We start from the raw sequence: 19,735 nt of genomic DNA, 5'->3' as shown, positions 1-19,735 counted from the left end.
ATCGTGATTTTTGAATTATACTTTCTAAGAAGCTTGTTATATGGAAAGGACATTAGGAAGATAGTGTTAGGAATAATTATATTTTTATTTTAAATAAATAAACAGTATATTCCTTTGAATTATATTTATTGAAACCTTATAGTACATCTGTTGAGAACATGTTAAAAATTCATAAAGCTGAAAATGTATAATCCCCCTTCATTTTTAAAGAACTAATATATAAAATTAATAATAAGTAACGAGTAATAAACGATTCTATGCATGTTACATTAAATAATGATCCATAGAAATTAAATGTAATCACTATTGATACGTCTAGGAAATATTTATGTAGGTGCATAAGGCTTTGATAGATTCTGCTCCTAAGAGCAGGATAGCAGAATGTGTGAGAAAGTAGCAAATTTTTTTATACACAAAGCGGAAATGGAATTCTTTGTGGATTCGGAAACTATATCACGTATCACGATTGCAGAAAATATGCAGAGGCATATAATGTACTGTCGTCATATCACTGTTTTCGCGTCAAATATATTGAATGTAGAGAATTTTCAAAGATTTTTATTAATTTTATTGTACATGGCAATAATTTACAACAGTTCATTATCATAGCTTCAGGCAAAAATTTATAAGTCAGCGTGTTTAGAAAATTTTTTTATAGTTATAACATTGTTCAAATCCCACACACATTCGAAAATTTTAATTGTTTACCTCTGCTATAGAATGATACGAACATAAGTGCTACTTGTACGTTTTCGAACACCCCCTAAATAACATACGTCCAGCGGAAATACACTTATGACCGACAAACTTGATTCTGTATTATAAAAAGTCTCAAATATATGAACCAACGTTGATTACATATGCAATTCTTTGTACATAAGTTTTCAACAGTCATTCAAGTTGTACAACACTGGTATAAATGAATTACAAATAAAAAGTAATGATACGCAGAAGTACATGTACATGACCTTATGGTTATAAAGAATAATCAAACTCTTTCTTGATTTTAAGTGTATTTTATTGAGTTATCAAAAACCAAACGATTATTTCTCTGCCTTTTTCGATTTTGCTTGTGCTTTCATCACTTTGAGGACAATCTTTTGCTCTTCAATCAAGAAAGCACGTACAATCCTGTAAATTAATATTAAAACAATGAGAAATTCATGCATACAAACGACGAAATTTTTGTACAATGTCATAGAACTAAAACGTACCTTTCTTTAACGCATTTGTGACAGAGTACACCACCGTACACGCGTTTCACAGTCTTTTTACGTCTGCACATACGTGATCTTTCCATAGGTCTGGCAGGTTGAATACCTCTGAGCTTATCTTTGCACTGGCCACATCTGGGGATCTTTTTCGGTTTCTTGAGGTACTGATACACCAATTTTCCACCAGGAGTACGTACCCTGTACAAACAATGATGCGGTGAACATCGTCGAATCGCAGTACACAAGAAACACAGTGACGATAGTAATGCGTATAACTTGAATTAATAGAACGAACAAAAGGAAGCAGATATTAGAATAAATCATGTTGAAGTACTATGCTGTCACTCGATAATAAATTTCATTGAATCATAAGCAGTTGAAACATAAACCAAAACATAACCTACAACAATGAAAAATATGCACTGAATATTCTAAGAAAATTGTCTACAGAATAAATACATAAGAAGCATAAAAAGAACACACGATCAAACGATATTTTATTACTTTTTCGCAAAAGTAACACTCACACGCGTCTCCTATTACTTTTAGTGTTGTACGACAACCGTCGTCTATAGGTTAGTCGCTGGACCATGTTGATTCTGAAACAAAAGTTACTTTGTCATAAAGAAAGATTAGCGCATATTACACCATATTGTTTCGCGAAAGCACGAAGACTTTGGAATCATTGTTAAAACATTTTCACCTTTAGCGATTACCGCGGATAATACCGATATATAAAAACTATACAAAATTTGAACAAACCTTTTACAGGGTCAAACGGAAAAGGAAGCGACTACCTCGAAATTAACTCATTGTACGCAAGCGCGATTTGGAACCATTTTGCCATCTAGCGACAAACTTCCGAATTTTATCGCCGCAAGAATATGTGTGCTATGACGATATTACAGAGATCTTCTTTACCGACAATTTTGACGAATATTTGAGCGGGAAACTTGTTTAAAATTATGTCGGTCGCCGAGAAACGAAATTAATACGAAGTTAATAGTACATTAATAATTTCAACGCCTGAGAGAGGTGGACAGAAGATAAGTCTTTTTACATCGTATAAGGTATATTATTTATTATATCTTATTTACATTCAACATCGTCTTGACAACACCATAGGAAAAATGTTTTAGACACATTCCAAAATCTGTTGACATCAACTCTCTTATTGCATCTGTTGCGCTTTGTCGCTTTGTTTTATACAATGAATCGAGGACACACGGTGGCAATTCGTTGAACCAATTCTATAAAAACTCAGTTCGACGAGTATACATAAATTATGATGCGTGTACGTGATAGTAGATGAGCTATTTATAATATATACGGGACGGTACCTGTGTGCTTTGTCATTTCGCGAATTTCATATATGCTTTTCTTTCTTTTTATTCGTTTTTGTTTGTTTGTTTGCTTTTCGTTTTCGAAGCAGGTACTTTGACAAAGTTCGCTGTAAACAGACTGACAGAAAAAGTAATTAAGATAAAAAAAAAAGAAAAAAAAATGGCAGAAAAATTGAAGGTGCACGTAGGTCGTTTATAAAAAACGCTTAACTAATCGATAACATAGCTGCTTAGAGACTCGACGATCGTATGTACGATGTTGCGTTACGGCATTTCTTTTCTTTCCTTAGTCTCTTTTATACACGGCGGCAGAGTTGTTCGGAAACTCCAAGATCAAAGAAAACAATGCACATTTTTTGTTTGCTTCCTTTCTCTCGTCCCCTTTTGCACAATTCTAACAAAGTGAATAGATAACCTACCACGATTAGAACGTTCTTTTTTAATTTAGTCAGATCTCTAAACAATAAATAAGACTTTGTTTGCTTTTAATAAATAGTAATACGGAAGTGTTAATCGAATACAGATATTAAAGTGAAAGAGCCTTGCGAGGAAGTTCGTCAACGACTTTTCATTTAATTCCCCGACGGAAAGAATAACGATTATTAAAAAAAAATAATGATAATAAACAGGAGGAGAAAGAGAGAGAGAGAGAGAGAGAGAGTGATAGAGAGGAATAGAAGAGGAATGGCGGTATAAAAATAGTTAAAGAAAAAGGAAGACGACAGGAGAAGAAGCTAATAACCGAAGTCGTACGAATTGAGAAAAATTTTGATTCGACTTACGCGATTAAGATACTTTCCTATCGTTGTTTCTTTTTGCTCGATATCCTCGTTTCTCGGGTCCCCGTCTCTTAACGAAATAAAAAACGCTCCGCGTATTAATTACCGGAGAGACAGAGGGGAAGAGACAGTATCGTTGTACGCGTGAAAGAGAGAAAGAGAGACAACGAAAATACGTGGACACGAAGTACGATCGAAAGCTTTGAAAAGTGTAAGCGAAATAGAAGTTAGAGGGTGATAGCGTCGGTAGGAAAGAAGAAAAAGAAAACAGAGGCGATTATTCGGGTTAAAGAGGGTCGCCATTAAGCGGCAAAACTCGAAGGACTAAAATGGAATCGGAAAACGTCTCTAATAAGATATCCTTTACGCTCTAACTAATTATCATCTGCTCGTTTCGTGTCTACGATCGTGTAATATCGATAGAGATCTATGAAATCTAAATATTATTTTGCTGAAACTATCGACATTCTCAAAACTTCAGGTCGCACTCGCAGGTTCGTCACTAGACACAAACAGTTACAGCTGAAAGTTCCTGAAACTCGTTCTTTTTTTCCCTTTTGTTCTCTTGCGGAGTCCCGGCCGAAGTTTGTCCGGTCGATCGCGGCAAATTAGATTTATAGCGCGGCGATGCTGCTCTCTCTTTTTATCTCATACACGCGAACATACTCTCACTCTTTCTCTCTCGTTGACTCGCATTCGATCTCTCTCGATATCTTGGCGTTCGGTTGGGACTCCACGCGAGTTCGTCGCTCGTTACGCTTTATCTTATTTCTCATTAACCTTTAATACGAACATTTAGGAAGATAGTTTTACGCTATCGATAATTAATATTTTCTGAAATTTGTTAACATTCTCTATATAAAAATCTGCATTTGCGTGTATTCACTTATTGCTTCTTAAATCGTCGCCGTTTTCAGTAGCTTTCCGTTCTCTTTCTCCCCTAACAGAGCTGTTCAGATTCGCCGCGCAACCTTCCACCGCCTGTCACGGAATGCTGCGCATCGAACAAAAGCCTCCTCCTCCTCCAGGACCTTCCTTGGCATTTCTTCGATGCTAACGGAACGACCTCGAGTGAGAATCTCCTAATTGGGAGGCTCGTCGCACCGATGGATCGATCGCAGGATCAACTGAATTTTGTTGTCTCTCGTGTCGTTCGATCGACAGATACCTTTCGTTCGCGGTTTCCTTCCGATCGTCCATCGTGGCGTCGTCCTTACCAGCTATAATCCTAGCGTAACTCGTTAAATTAAGAATAAAAATTTCCCGTGGCTCGCCCGAGGTGCTTGGAAGCGTTCGAGTTGTTCGTCGATCGACGATTTTCCGACGAAGGTTCAGCCTCGTCGAATTCAACGGGCCTCTTCTCTCCTCGACTTCAGTCTGCCTGGGAAGCAGTCTTTACGATCAGCGAACGCGGATGTGTAACGAGATACAGACCATCCGTTCGGACGAAACGAGCCTTCTTCCTTCCCTCAAACGAACCTAAACATCGTCGTTGCTACGCGCGCGGTACACGCTAACCTTCGTGGACGTTGCGTTTACGATGAAATTGTGCGAACGAACGGGCGAAAGGATACTCCATCGTTTCGAAGCAGCCGTCAGATCGTCGGTTGGTTCGTCGAGAAACTACCGATAGATATCGCCCGTTTCGACTCCCACTTCGTTCGTTTCCCATTTTTCTAAATACGCCTTGATATGTTTTACGTTACGTCGAGGGGCAACGCGCGCGTTCGACGATTTGCCCACGTGTAAATTTCAAACCTCGCCTTCCAAATGATCCACGGTATTATCTATCTTTCTCTTGGAATACGCACGCATAGGTATTTCATTACGGATCGACACGCTCGCACCATTCTCTTTTCTCTTTCACGCAAACATTTCCCCTCGTACACGCACGCTTTCTTCCTCTCTTCGCATTATTGGCACATATTCCTGCTTCTTTATTCGTCATTTTCGTTCGTTCAATCAACAGGTACCTATATACTTTATTTTTCTCTCCCTTTCGGTAATTTTCTCGTCGTACGTACACTCTACGCCGGTAATTTCGATCGTTTTCGACATCGGTTTTATCGCTTTCTCGCAACAGTCGGATCAAAGCGTAACGGTGTATGGATTTACTCGTGTGTATCACGATCGCGTATATCAAGCGTGTATTCTTCGTCGTAGTTTGTACATCGATTAAGCGCTATTAAACAAGAGCTACAAAATATTCGCTGTACGGGACGTAAAATACGGCATTAGGCTCGTTATCGAAGACTTTTCGCTTTTCTCTCTCGGCCCTAGTTTCGTTTACATCGGTTATAGGTATTTCGCGTGAGTCTGTCTCTGCGGCGATCGATCGTTGACCACGATTCGCTCGAATTTCTGGTAGCGCAGAGAAGCGAGACACAGAAGGCGTATCATCGTTGAAATTCTTTTTAGGCCGTCTGATTTGTTCGCGCAATGGTCTGTACCGTAAGCACGTTCGAAACTGTATGCATGGATACACGAGCGTAATGGTTCGACGTAGCGAGCATCGCGGAGAACAAGTTAGGAACGCTGCGATACAAGGCTGGCTTCGTTGATGATTAACGGTTTGACGTGAAAACATAAAAAGTCCAGTACGACGTTTCCTCCGTACGCGTGTACGTGTGAGCAACGATTCAGTGCGTGGAGAGTCTCGACGGTGAGCAGATATTCGCGTTGGGGTTAGCATACTTTCGTACGTGTTAATTTTACGGCAGTGATTATACAATGGCAGTTCCGTTTTTCTCGACGCGGCGACGACCCACCGGTAACGACGATTCGAGAAGAGAAAGACAAGGGAGACTCGAAAGCTGGTTCTGGACATTCGACAAGAAGATACGCGTTACTTTCGCTAGTTCACGTTCGGGTAGATCGTCACGCACGAGCTTCGTCGTCTTTTTTAATCGTGGGATGGAGAAGGCAGAATTCGATCGCCGTTGGAATGTCTACGATACGCGGTTCCACTATTCCTCGAGCCTGGGGCCGCGATACTCGACGCAGAGGAGGCGTGCTTTCGTGCGAAAACGTCCGTCGTCCTGACTAGGAGTCGCTAGGATCGACGCGTCCCTCGAACGAACGCGATCCGTCAGGTCGATGGGACATCGAATCCCGGCGTCGATCGCGACAGATCGAAGCTGGCTTTTCGCGTGAAAAATCTCATAATTCGCGAAGAGCACGCGATTAAACGAGAAAGCCCTGCGACGTGGCGGACATCTGTGCTCTGAGCGCCGTCACGCTGTTCATGATCTTCTTCTGGTGTCCAACTAGCGTCACTCCGAGTGCCGTCAACTCCTGAACGGTTACGCGCGCAGCTGCCTCCAGGGTGGTTACCCCGGACCTCTCGAAGTTCTCCGTGTATCGCGACATCTTGATGGAGTTGAGCCATTCGCTGACCGATGTCAGCTGCGTCAAGTCCACCGCGTCCGGCGCCAGTGGATTAGTGCCCCTGTCGAAAATTGGACATCGAGTCAGATTACGTCGGAGGCGGATCTCGTGTTTCACGAGACGATCGGGAGGGGACGAGGAGGAGAACGCTACCGCGAAATCGAGGAGTCGATCGCTCAAAAGGGAACTACAGATCGTTGATCGGATATCTAAGGAAAACGAAAGGAACGCAAACGCTTCGGCCCTTCGACGCGTCCAAGACAGAACGCGTTTCGCTGTTCAAAGCAACACAGCGTTTTCGTGCCTTTCGCGGTTCAAAGGTTAGACAGTGGTTTCAAGTTCATTTCGGATTCTATCAGAGAAGTACGTCTAGCGAAAGGGAGAATCAGCCGCTTCGACGGTCGCTCTTCCCTCTGATCATCGATGCGACTGGACTCGTACACTGTCCTGGATCAATTGTACACGGACAACAGCTATATATCAAGATACGTACACAAACGTTGTAATGTATGTACAGAAATGTTCGTTGGCTAGTAAAATGATAAAACACGCATGGATATTTTCACGCTTCTGCCCGTAGAAGGTCATCGTAGATTCGAATATAAAAATCGGCTGTTTAAGAGAACGTTTGAACGTAAAGAACCTTCTACGGGCGGAAGTAAATTTAAAAGTAAAACAGGTAGTTTGGATAGAGTCGAAGTGGAGCTTCGACGGTTTGCTACTAATTTCTAAGAGAAGTTACTCGGTCGTTCTCGCTTATCGTATATACATACGTTGTTACGGGTATTTACGGGTGTAGAACGGATCTTAGCTTAAAGAGGGGTACGATAATGTATCTTTATGTACACTTTGGGGCTCGATCAATTTTTACGAGCCCGCCCGAAACGGTTGGTCCAAGTTTTACGAGTACAAGAGAACGAACAGGTAACGAATAGAATCGAATGACCAACCCGTTGCTGGTGAGATCGTAAAAGATCGAGCCGTTTTTGGATCGTTGCTGGTATCGGTGATCGATGGTGATGACGGTGAGAGTTGCTAATGAGAGTAACGAGAAAGTAAGTTCTAATGACGGTATGATCGCGTCGACGATTCGAGTTTAAAGATCAGCTAGATGTGTTACGTTAAGACGTGAATGGATACTGGTGCGTATGAAGCAAGCAGTGCGATACGAACTAAGAGGATAATACAAGCAGAGCAAATGCTGTCTACTTGGCAGCAATACTCGTGGTGATTCCAACGAAACGACCGGAGCAAGAAGGCAAATCGGAGAAGAAGACAGAAACGCGCGATCGGCGCGTGCACTCGAAACGTTTAGGATACGTGTTGCCTTATTACTCCTCGCTCGTTTCGTACGTCTGGTTACTTTTGGTCGACTGAAAGTTGTTCTTGATTCGTTACCTTTTTCTTAAATGCACGTTGGAGGATGTCGACGAGGCGGGTGGGGGTGGGGGCGGAGCACCCCTTTCCCTGATTCTGACAATTGTTAGCATTTGTTAGTGCGATGGAGATCACACGTTTCAACGTGTGCTTACGTGTCTCTGTGTGTACGCGCGCGTCTGTGTATGTACGTGTACGTATACGTGTATGTGTACCATGTGCGTCTTACGTATGTACAGCTACTCGCGCCGCTTCTTTTCAATTTTCTCGCGCAAAAGTTCGTTCGTCGCGATTCGATTTCCGCGAGAATCTGATTGTCCGTTTTGATTCTTCGTCTCTGCTCCTATTCTTCGTGGATTGAAAAAAAGAATCCAGTAGCGACGCCTAGCCTCTTTGATCGATCATTTTTCCTACGATGGTGTGTCGCAACGTACATATTTCCCCTATGATCGATTTCTCTACGTGAAAAACGTATGCGCGATGTATCGTCGCGTTCGATTATTCGGCGTGGGAACACGGTGTCGTGCACGGTTTTTCTGTAACGGTTATCCGATTTTTCCTTGCGTTCAAGTAGAAAAATACTATTCTAATATTCTGGTCGAACGGTCGCTCTTATCGTTAAACGCTAATAAGTCTTTGCACAGTTTTGTTGCGGTAAAGTCGATGACGTTGAGAAATATTATCATCGTAAATATATATATAACTATACAAACGTACTTGTATAAATATCTATACATTTACGTATACTCTTGCGAAATGCGTGTATTACGTATATATCAAGAATTAGAAAAAACATCTGAAAGACTATGACAACGCGCGATGCGATTAAAACCCTTTGCCGCCTTAAGCTCCGACCTTGAGTCCATTTTTTATCCTATATTGCTATTCGTTGGTTCGATTCGTCCTCTATAAATTCTCGATATCTCTACGAAAAAACTGGAGGGTACATATATTATGTATACATAATACGTGTATATATATATAGGCTCTCTTAAAATTTTCCATTTATGTAAATCTTTCTAACTAGAACCGTAAATATTTTTCTAAACGATTTCCACGTGGCAGCTAAAATCGATAAAATCTACCGCGCCTGGCGTTCGATCGAACATCACGATAAAAACCTCTGCTCTCGGTATAACTGGAAATCGAGAAAACTTCTTTCCTACGACGACTAATTCGCTACCATTTTACGCACATCTAACACTTTTATAACAAAATCGATTGCCTAAATTTTTACTCGACGATTCTCTAAGAAACGCGTAAAATCTACTCTTTTCGACTAAACGAGAGGAGCGTTCTTTCGACCCTTCGCGTCCAAAGCCACGTAAAAATTCAACTTTAGCTCCACCACGGAGACACCTTTTCAGAGAGATTTCGAAACTGTGGTAGCTTTGGATGCTAGGAAAACTTTCGAAGCAAGGGGATTTTTGATTATCGATTCACGAAAGCGTCAAAGATTTATTCGTTAAGAGTTTTCCTCGCGAAGGAGAGTTAAGCGAGAAGAACGCTCGTCTCGAGGATATTTAAGAGAAAGACGCGCGTGTTCTTTGGTTAACCAAAGTGCGTGAACGGGACCCAATTAGGGTAGGTGAGCGGTGGCTGTTGTGGCAATGCGTGTGTCGCTGCGTGTGTGTGATAGTGTAAGCTACGGCCGGCTCCTGGTGGCATTACTGGAACGGCAATCGTCGACTGGGCTTGATGGCCAACTACGTCTACGAACGGACCCGTTGCCGCGGCTGGAATCGTAGCGGCCGCTGCCACGGCCTGTGCGGCAGCCGTATGGCTTGTGACATAGTACGGATTGTGTGCAGGTGGCCTCACGCTGTTGTTGTTGTAGTTGTTGTTGTTGTTGTAGTACGGTTGTAGAGTTGGTGGTAGATGGTAGTTGTCGCAGTTGCAGTTCGTAGTCGGGTACCAAAGACACCACAAAACCAAAACCACAAAGAATTAGCCCAGAAAAGAGGGGACGTCGTCGATAGGAGAAACTGAAATCGTTGGCGGGAGACACGCTGCCGATTCGTCGGTATCGAAAGGAAACATACGTTTCTCGATGCTCGATGAATCGTAGAGAGCAGGGAAGAAAAAAAAAGGCAAGGAAAGACGAAGCGAAGCGAGACAACGCTCCAGTGACCCGTTCCGTTTCACCGAAAACGCTTTGACCAACGCAGCGTCCGAAACGGTGAATCGGTCGGTCCACGGTCTCCCCGCGTGAAATCGCTCGATAATCGATCGGTCCCGTGACGCGGCCCGTTCGATTCGCCTCGATTTTCAACTCCCGTTACTGTTACGATTCCCCCTTTTTTTTCGATCGACAGAAAAATCTGACGATGCCCCCTTTTTATTGCACGCGTCTTTCCGGGATTCTCTTATTCTTCATTAACGATCGGCAAACGATAAAGCGGAACGAGATTCTCGATTATCGTTCGATCTCGCCTTTGTACGCCTTTTTTTGCATTTCGTGGATAGAAATAAGTGGAAGGAAAAGAAGAGGAGGGTTTAAAGGCTCTGGAGGATTACGGAAACGATAAGCGCTAAAGCGATAAAAGCTCTCTGAAAAGCCACCGCAGTACGATGCGCACTTTTCGCCGTTCTCTCGAAACGCGAACGAAAAATTATACCGCGTCAACGATCGCGCACAGACTTTCGTCCATAAATTAATTTTTGCTCCCAACAAGCAGACGGAAACAGAAACGGAGGCTAGCGTCGTTAGATCGTTTTGCACGTTCCAAAGGGAAATTAAGCAGTTTTCATGAATTAATTAACAGCGGAAGAATCACGCGCGCAAAGCTATTCCGTTATCGTTGGAAACTTCCGAGCGACGTTTTCTCGCGTCTCGTACCAGAGAATCCCCTTAACGCGATTGCACCTCGAGATTCGTCGAAAATATGTGCTGTAAACAAGAAAAATTCAACAGAAATGTGTTCGTATCGCGAATCCTTTCTTCGTTTTTTTTTTTTCATACTTTGTTGCTCGCGTTTCGCGATCAACGGGATCTCGCGTTTTATTCGTGTTTCGTTCTTATTTTCCGCTTAACGTCGTTGAATTTCGAAGAGAACGAGAAGCGAGGAAGCGGAGGCGCTGTACAAAATTAATTTTGACAACTTTGCGCTACGGGAAACGTAAGTGATCAAAGAGAAAAAAAAAGAAAAAAAAAACAAAGACATGAAAAAGTAAAAATAAAAGTAGTGATTAAACCAATGGTACAGCTTGAAAACAGAAAATGTTACGTGTCACGAAATGAAAGGTGCGAGAAAGATCAGTCCAAGTACCACGTATATGCCCGTTTCCAGTAATGCCAATCAGGTCGGGGTATCAACGACGCCTCTCGGCTACGGACGTGCATACGAATCTCTCCGTCGAGTAGGCGCGCACACACACGCACACGTCCTGATTATTCCTGGACTGCCAAAATTCATCGTGTGTGCGTGAACATCCTATTTTATGAACGAGCAGCAACATCAAAGCCCAGGCTAACAGCGTACGTAGAGAGCGCAGAGCGTGTGAGCTTCTTTTAGTATTCAGCGAGAGAACGGAAAATAAACCTTTGGCTGTCGAGAGAAATTAATTTATGGACACGAAGTGTGATTCGCGTGGCATGCGACATGATTCGTGTTAAGAGATGATGAACGAACGATTCGATGACGCTATAGACGCGTTTATCGTTTATCGTTTATCGTCGTTCGCGACGTATCTTTCTTTCTCGTCCACCGAATCGTTCGTACGATGAATGCAACGACATCACAGGTTTGCACTGTTCGTACCGCGTTAGATCGGAACCTTTTGCGGTAATTCGTCCTGCGAGCATAATTATTATTCCGACGTATCGAACACGAACGATTCGAAAAACGATGCGACGAACGCGAGTCGCGGCCTAGACAGAGTTTCCGATGTCAATGAGACGCGCCACGGTACGAAGGTTTACCTGTTCTGGGCGATTTTCCTCAACGTGTCCGGGCTTCGTATAAGCTTGTCCAACGTTTGGGTGAGATTGGCGAACGTTGGACGATGGGTTCGTTCTTTCTGCCAGCAATCGAGCATCAGCTGATAGATCGCCTCCGGACAGTCCATCGGTGCCGGGAGCCTGTATCCCTTCTCGATCGACTTTATCACATCCTGATTAGACCAGTTCCAGTACGGTCTTTCGCCGTAGGACATCACCTCCCAGCAAACGATGCCCATGCTCCACACGTCGGAAGCGCTGGTGAACTTTCGGAACGCTATCGCTTCCGGAGCTGTCCATCGTACCGGGATCTTTCCACCCTTTTTGCCGGAGGAAACACTCTTTCAAGATTCAAGTATTTGAAAGTCTAGGTTCGTGCAACGAGACCGAGTCTCGTCAAAGTACGAGAAGTAATCGAGCGAAAGTAACCGACAGAAAATGCGTTTACTCGCTTACTTACCCTGGTCGTGTACGCTCCCTCCGTCGCGCTCTCGATCTCCCTGCTAAGGCCAAAGTCGGCGATCTTGCAGACCAGAGTAGCGTTCACCAGCACGTTCCTCGCTGCCAGATCTCGGTGTACGTAGTTCATCTCGGCTAGATATTGCATACCGCTCGCGATGCCGCGAAGCATCCCTACCAGCTGCAGCACCTGGAACTTGCCGTCGTTCGCTCGAAGAAACGTGTCCAGGCTACCGTTCTCCATGAACTCCGTGATGATCATCACCGGATTGCTCTTGGTCACGACACCTTGCAAGAATATCACGTTCGGGTGCTCGAACTGACCCATGATCGAGGCCTCGGTGAGAAAATCGTTGCGTGCCTTATCCGCGGAACCCGGTTTCAGCGTCTTGATCGCCACGTCGATCTCCGTTCGACCGTCGGGCGGCAATTTTAATTTTCCACGACAAACGTCGCCAAACTCTCCGCCACCTGTTGATCGACGATCAAAAAGAAAGAGAAGCAAAAAGGTAGAGAAGGGACGACACGAAGAACGCGTAATGCGGTATACTCGGTTGACGAAGGAAGAAAGAACGTGTACCGAAAGGGCGTTTACCTATGATGGCTTCTATCGTGATGTATCCCGCGTCGATCTCTCTCGCAAACTCGCGAACGGCCTGATTCGGGTCCTCGTAGGTGTGAGGATCCACGTAGCTTCTCGCGCCTCCTCCGCCAGCTCCTCCGGCACTCGCGGCGGCGACACCCACTGCAGGCGTGAACAGCGGCGTGGTCACTGCAACGTCACCAAAACAGAGTTCATTATATTAACACGAGGGCCGGTGTGTAAAATTTTGACGGAATATCTCGGAGCGGGAGAATAACGAGATTCGTTCGCTCCGTGCCTGTCAACCGTTTCATCCCGTGAAAACACTCACACACCCTTCCTCTTTAAACGAGACTTGGAACACGCTCAAAAATAGAATACGGTAAAAAATACAATTAATTTCGAACTTTGTTACTTTCAAACAAGAATCTATGTCGTTGGGTAACTCTGGCTATTTGTTATCGTGAGAAACTTGACAAAACAATTACCAAAATAAAGAAAAAGAAAAAACAAAAACGGAACTATTTATAGTAAAATGTTCGTTGTACGTGGTAAAGGCTAAATTGAACAAGATCAAACGAAAAACAAACGAAAAATCGCGCGCAACTAATTTTCATGCTAGCGTAGAAATTCTCGCATGCCTAATACGTAAAATGATCTCAATTACGATGCATCAGATTGAATGGCGTTCGTTAGTCATAGCGTACGCGCGGTGCAGAGGATGCTTCGGTCAAATCGAATTACTTCGTCGCCCGTTAATTCACATCCGCAAATGCATCTGCGACGACGATTCGCATCGCTCTCTAAGCCGAGTTAATTCGATTTTCCGAAGCATCCGGTTTGTTTTTCTCGTGTCGACGATCGAAGAGATTTTGACGATTGGCTGAAAAGAAGAACGATGCAAGAGACAGGAACGATGCAAACGATACACACGATCTGAAAGAGAAGAAAGGAATTTGCATGCGTTTCTCGTGCTTTCCATCTACCTAAATTTACGAGAAAGAGAGATAAAGTGAGAAAGAGAAATAGAGAGAGAGAGAGGAAAGAACGGATCGTGATAGAAACGAAAACAGAAAAAGGATAATGTGTTGTGTCCGAGTATGAACGAGTATAGTTCTGTCGATCGACAACGTTGCACGGCGTTGCACAGCTTCCACCGGAACGAATAATTTCGAACGAACTTGATTTTGATTGGGACTGATTAAGGACTTACGCGAGGACTTGCTCTTGTTGTTGGTGTGGGTTGTCACAATCGGTGAACTGTCCATTTTGCAGTGCACTGTGAACAACACAACAACCAACACGCTAATTGACAAATAGCAAACAAAAAAGGAAACGGTGAGTGTTTCGACGATGAGTTTAATGAGTCGAAGCGTTAAGAGATAAATGCTCGTGAGAGAATAACGAATAATCGTGTAAAGAAGTGGTTCGACTCGATGTTCGCGAACGTTCTTGTGGATAAATAAAAAAAAAAAAAATGAAAATAAACGTAAAACGATACAGCGAAGATCAAACGAGTAAACTGCCAACGACAAACACACTAACAATACGCATGCACATAACGTGGAAACACAGTAACGACGCAAGCATATAAAGCACGTACACGCATGTCTTTCGAATAGAATCAGAATCGTGCACGCGTGAAAATGTAAGAAAACGCGTAATGTATTTAATTCGACGAAAAGACGGTGCGTGTTTGCGCGCGAAAAATTTGTCACGCTATGCGTCGAAGAGATGCATGTACAGGGGGTGCAAAAAGTAACTACGCAAAACCGAGTTCCTAGAAAAAAAAAACTTGAGGTGTTGGAGAAGACTTACTGTAGGTCACAACTAGTCCTGTAGTAGCAGGCGATTGTGTACATTGTTTCATTGGGTTTTTTTCATGGATTTTTCATGGAGGCAGGTTCGATAGATTAGGGGAATCGCACATGAAAAGAAAGAATCGAAAGAATTCGGTTAGAACAATGGCAGTTGGGCTGCGGGCCGGATCGATTATCGAATTTTTTCTCGAAAACGATCGTCTCTCGTTCTTATCGTCTCTTGGTCGAGATCGATCAAAACTTTGATAACTTTCTTTTCGCTCGTTTGTTTGCTCTTTCGTCCTACGTCTTTGAACAAACCACATTTTCAATGATCTTTCTTTCGACAAAGAGAGAAACTTCTAAAGTACTGGGTGTTTAGCGACAAGACATTATCACGGGTTACTGTATACGTGAGAGAGGCTGGGGTCGATACTTGCTGGGTCTAACGGGGTTGGTGATTTCAAAATATTAGTCACAAGACACGAGGGCGTAGTGAGACAACTATGAAAGTGACAGGGGGTAGTAGCGATAATAAATTTATAAAGAAAAAAAAGAAACGAGCCTGTTGGCATCGGGCACACGTACCTTCACCGTTTCTGTACTCCAAAGTGTCGCAGTCGCTCGGCTGTTTCTTGTTGCACTCGTCCGAGGCCCTGCTGCATCGAAATCGTATCACATCAGTCCAACGAAATACCAATTAACATTTAAATAAACGTTGCAGCCTACTACCGTCTTCGTTTCCTCTATACGAACTGAACGCTAACAACGAATCGTTTACCTTCTAAGTATCAAGACGGTCATGATGATGATGATCACCAGAAGAACGACCACGGCCACGATGGCTCCTGCAATGATTCTCACTTGCATGTTGTCGTCCTCTCCAACGTAATCTGCAAGGATAATCAAAATCTCGTTGAGATCTCCTAACACCGATTTCGAAGGAAACTGATCGAAGGAAAATCTGACGATTACCTAGGCCTCCCATAGCGTGCGGGGTCTTTTTGTACACCACTGGCGTGTATTCGCCCCAGCCACGCGTGGTTTTCGCCCGTACTTGTATCGCGTAGTCCGTCGCCGGTTTCAGGCCCTTAAACGTGGCGGATAAATCCGAGGTTTGAATGACCGTGGCATTGGTAGCGTCGTCGTAGCGCGGATAACATCTCACTGAAACGAAATGACGCCTACGTTACGCCGACTCGTAAAATAACGTAAAAAGTCAAAATCGAACTGAGTCCTCGCCTTCGTATCGTTCCACCAGATCGCTATCTCCGCCGACTTCGGTTACGGGAGCGTCCCAACTGATACTTAATTCGGAGTTCTTCACACTCGTGATCCTGACGTTGCTCACCAAGCTGGGCACGCTGGCTTCCGTGGTGACAGTAATGTCCACGTACTCGGATTTCCCGGCCAACGCCGACACGCCGTTCTCGGCGAACACTTGGAATCGATAGGTGGTTACCGCGTTCAGTCCCGTTATCGTGATCTTCGTATCGTTGAAGACCTCCTGCGAAGCGAGGAAAATTTAGCTCCGGAAAATACAGAGACGAGAAAAAAGCGAAAACAACTTACGGTGTTCGGAATGTACTTGACGCCCATGCTGCAAGCGTCGCAAACCACCCTGTAGGTGGTGTCCGTTCTACCACCCAGCATATGAGGCGCGTTCCAGGACAGAATCACGGTAGACTGGTCGACGAAGTTCACCGTCAGATTTTGCGGCGCCGACGGTGGCTCTGCGAAAAGGAAACGAGCGTTTAGATATCGAGACACGCTCGAAGCGTGATTAGGACACTCACGCGTGCACGGCATCTTCTTGGGGTCCTTCTCGGCTCTGAAATAACCAACGTCGCAGCGACATTCGGTGAACCCGTAATCGGAAGACTTGCTGTAAGCAGGACAGGGTTCGCAGCTGTGCGAGCCTGCCTCGTGTTTGAATTTTCCGATCGGGCACGAGGTGCATTTCTGTTTCTCGACGTCGGCTTGGTATCCGGGCTTGCAGTGGCATCCGCCGTTCGACAGGTACCATTTGCCGTCGCCTTTGCAGAGGTAAGTGGGTTGCTCGATCACTTCGGCGTTGTCGACGCACGTGCCGACCGTTTGTTCGATCAGCGCGACTTCGCGACCCGTCGGGGTGGCCGGGAAGTGGGCAAAGTTCACGGAAATCTCCGGACAACTGATGTAGTAAACTTTAATAGCCAAGATGGAGATGCAAGCTCCTTGATCGCGGAACGCGAAATACACGCCCTTCTTCGTCACGGGAATCGACTTGACCTCCGTGTTTATCACCACCTCCGTGTTCGTGTTCGTGTTGAATCTCCCGTCACCAGCGGCGATACGCCCTGCGAATCGAACGGGTAATTCGTCCCGAGTTACAGGGGGAAAAGGTTGTTTCTCGGAATGGAAAAGCAGGAAGACGTTTGGCAAGCTCACCGATCAACTTGTAACTGTCCGTTTCCCATGGCGGTGGTTCCTTGGTGGCCGCGTCGAACTCGTAGTAAAGCAAACTGAAAGTTTCCTTGCAACTGAGCGCGTTTCCGGGGAACAACGAGCAGTCGCGGGTCGTGAATTTGATTTCTATGTACATGCGGTTCGCCGGTCCCCTCTCGATGAACGGCGTCCACAACCAATTGTTCACGTTGTTGTACGCGACATCGCAGACGACGTAACTCCGCCAATTGATGCCCTTGTCGAAGTTGGTGAACGACTCCTCCACCCACTGTAATCAAACGAACAGAAGACGATCTTAATTTCGTACGATTTATTCGGCGACGAACGAAACGCCGGCCTTTTTAAACCTACGCGCACGTCCGAATTAACCGTGATAAGATAAAAGCGAAGCTTAAATAACGCTACGAAAACGTTCTTCACGAAATCTCCATTCGGGACCCTCGAGCAGCCTTGGCTGTTTGCGTTTGGATTACGCGAGATTCCACCGAGTCAGCATCTACGAAATCAGCTTTTCTCGAACCCCTCGTCGTCGTCGTCGTCGACGTCGCCGATTCCTTCGAAAGAGTTCTTCCGCTCCCGACGCTTCAAGGTCTTCCTATTGATTTCAGCCCCCCTTGATGATATTTACAGAAACAACAAAGACGGATTACCGGCTTCCAAAGAATCCAAAGCGGACGAGACAATGAACGCGAAAGGTTTGCCAAACAGATTTTATATCGGAAGAATATTATTCCATTATTTTATCGGTGGAGAGCGAGCGAAAAAGAAGAAGACGGAGGAGAAGGAAGAGGAAAAGAAGGTTTACGCTGGTCCATGTCCGATCCAAGGAACCACTTGTCCGTCGACGTTGGACGCGGTATCCTCCCTGGGCAAATGACGAGGCGGAGAGGCCAGGTCGTCGACTTGCGACAAACAGACCGCAAGGAATTACCGGCGCGCGTTACCATTAGTTTTATTGCCCCCCTCGGCTTGGGCTCGTCCCGAGAGAGACCGCAAAAAGTTCCGACCGAGCAAGAAGGACCCGTCCTCGACGTCGTCGTCGTCGCCGTCGTCGTCCTCGTCCTCGTTGCGCTCCTCTTCGTCGACAGACTTCTCGTTCTCGACTATTCTCCGTCTCTTTCGAGACTCGCGGAGGAAGGACTAGGTAGGTAAGAAGGGGCAAAAAAACGGGCAGATCGAGAAGACCCGTGCTTCTTACTCGGCCAGAAGATTTCCTTGCGGACGTGTTTCCGGCAGGGAGGCCGCAATAAATTCAGCCGTACGGTTACTCGGTAGCACAAAGAGATTATTACGGGGAAAGATGACGAGCGAACGGACAGGGGAAAAAAACGTTTTCGTTTCGGTAAATGCAGAAGGAGGAGCAGAAGAACTCGTCAACGTCCGGCGATCAGAAAAATCGACGCCAGCCGGCCGTACGACAGTCGTCGTTGCAACGTTAACGAACGCAGAATCGTAAGCCAATTGTAATTACGCGCGAAACGAGGCTTCGAGCAGCATACGCTTCGACGACGATGATCCCCTCGGCTTTGCGAGGGACAGAAGGCGCGCGTTAATATCGTCGTGGCGGCGCAAAGACTATTAGAGGACCGAAGAAAACTCCTAGGGATGTTATTTCGACGCCTACGCGGCAGCTTTATCGCTTGGGAAATTGCGTTAGGACGGTAAATTCCACCCCCACTTTGCCCTCCGCTCACCCTGTTTGGCCCAACCGTCGCGCACCGCTTTCTCTTCGTCTTTCTGTCCGCGCTTTCGCTTCCATTCTTGCGCCGGAGACTTTCGTGCCGAGCGAAAAAAGACAGAGTACGTAGAGTCGTTAACGCCGCGGAATTTAATTGAATCCCGCCGAGACGTCCTCTTTTAACGCGCCGCGTCGCGTCGCTACGCCGTGGCGCGTCAATTTTTCGGCGAGCCGGATTTCCCAGCGGCTCGGTTTTCTCTCGTGAAAATTACTCGTCGGTCGCGAAAAAAAATATACGAAAGAGAGGGGAAAGGAAACGAGAGCAGGAAAGACCGAGGTATCGAGGTGGCTGGTTACTTTCTTCCCGTTGGCGCGATACCGAGATTTTAAACGAAATTAATTACGCCACTTAACGCGTTTCGCGGCTCGACTTCGTTAGCGTGTCGCATGCGAGACCGGTATCGCTTTCGTCGAGCAATCCCGCTTTCTATCGGCGCGAAACATCGAGTCCGATGGATTACGCGTTGCATTTCTCCCGATTAACCGATCGATCGGTTAACGCGACGCGAATCCATCAACGACTAGAATCGATTCTGTCTTCGAAATCGGCTGAATAATAAAACGTTCGTTCCGGGAATGATCGCGATCCGAGTTAATCGAGAGGCAAATGCGTCGCGAATTCGGTCGAAACGCTGTGCCGCGAAAAAATATTTCCACTCGACGCTTTT

At 45.2% G+C, this 19,735-nt stretch overlaps 2 protein-coding genes across 24 annotated transcripts in view; both read right to left on the bottom strand.

Annotated features, from left to right (window-relative positions):
* Positions 1–542: 542 nt before the first annotated feature.
* LOC100878776 (large ribosomal subunit protein eL34) lies at positions 543–2,063 on the bottom strand. Of its 2 annotated transcripts, none has more exons than XM_003702718.3 (4): positions 1,977–2,063; positions 1,742–1,813; positions 1,215–1,412; positions 543–1,131 (listed from the first exon to the last, which is right to left on the bottom strand). In XM_003702718.3, the coding sequence occupies exons 2-4, from the start codon at positions 1,804–1,806 to the stop codon at positions 1,044–1,046; spliced, it is 351 nt and encodes a 116-aa protein (XP_003702766.1). In that variant the 5' UTR covers positions 1,807–1,813; positions 1,977–2,063; the 3' UTR covers positions 543–1,043. The 2 variants fall into 2 exon arrangements, with proteins under 2 accessions (XP_003702766.1, XP_012139516.1); XM_012284126.2 differs by having other exon boundaries at positions 1,918–2,012.
* A 204-nt stretch (positions 2,064–2,267) lies between these two features.
* The window catches only part of Eph (Eph receptor tyrosine kinase), a 51,162-nt gene continuing 33,694 nt past the window's right edge, over positions 2,268–19,735 (bottom strand). The window contains exons 3-16 of one of the 22 annotated variants that reach the window (XM_076534919.1): positions 17,312–17,597; positions 16,678–17,220; positions 16,454–16,614; positions 16,124–16,388; positions 15,857–16,048; positions 15,663–15,774; positions 15,470–15,540; positions 14,901–14,918; positions 14,296–14,361; positions 13,095–13,271; positions 12,501–12,970; positions 12,023–12,381; positions 8,122–8,196; positions 2,268–6,784 (exon numbers count right to left, since the gene is read on the bottom strand). In XM_076534919.1, coding sequence (XP_076391034.1) covers positions 6,520–6,784; positions 8,122–8,196; positions 12,023–12,381; positions 12,501–12,970; positions 13,095–13,271; positions 14,296–14,361; positions 14,901–14,918; positions 15,470–15,540; positions 15,663–15,774; positions 15,857–16,048; positions 16,124–16,388; positions 16,454–16,614; positions 16,678–17,220; positions 17,312–17,597 — 3,060 coding nt within the window. In that variant the 3' untranslated portion in view covers positions 2,268–6,519. The other 21 variants (XM_076534922.1, XM_076534924.1, XM_076534920.1 and 18 more) reach the window with 21 other exon arrangements.

This window comes from Megachile rotundata, chromosome 8, assembly GCF_050947335.1.
Source record: "Megachile rotundata isolate GNS110a chromosome 8, iyMegRotu1, whole genome shotgun sequence".
Classification (NCBI taxonomy): domain Eukaryota; kingdom Metazoa; phylum Arthropoda; class Insecta; order Hymenoptera; family Megachilidae; genus Megachile; species Megachile rotundata.
Note: the sequence above shows the minus strand (reverse complement) of the source record. Positions and strands in the feature narration are given on the sequence as shown.

Excerpts from the sequence above, each read along its gene's own strand:
- LOC100878776 (XM_003702718.3), bottom strand. The coding sequence starts at position 1,806 with ATGGTCCAGCGACTAACCTATAGACGACGGTTGTCGTACAACACTAAA. Across the intron at positions 1,413-1,741 it reads AAAAGTAATAGGAGACGCGT|GGTACGTACTCCTGGTGGAA; the intron begins GTGAGTGTTACT and ends TTGTTTGTACAG. Across the intron at positions 1,132-1,214 it reads CACAAATGCGTTAAAGAAAG|GATTGTACGTGCTTTCTTGA; the intron begins GTACGTTTTAGT and ends ATTAATTTACAG.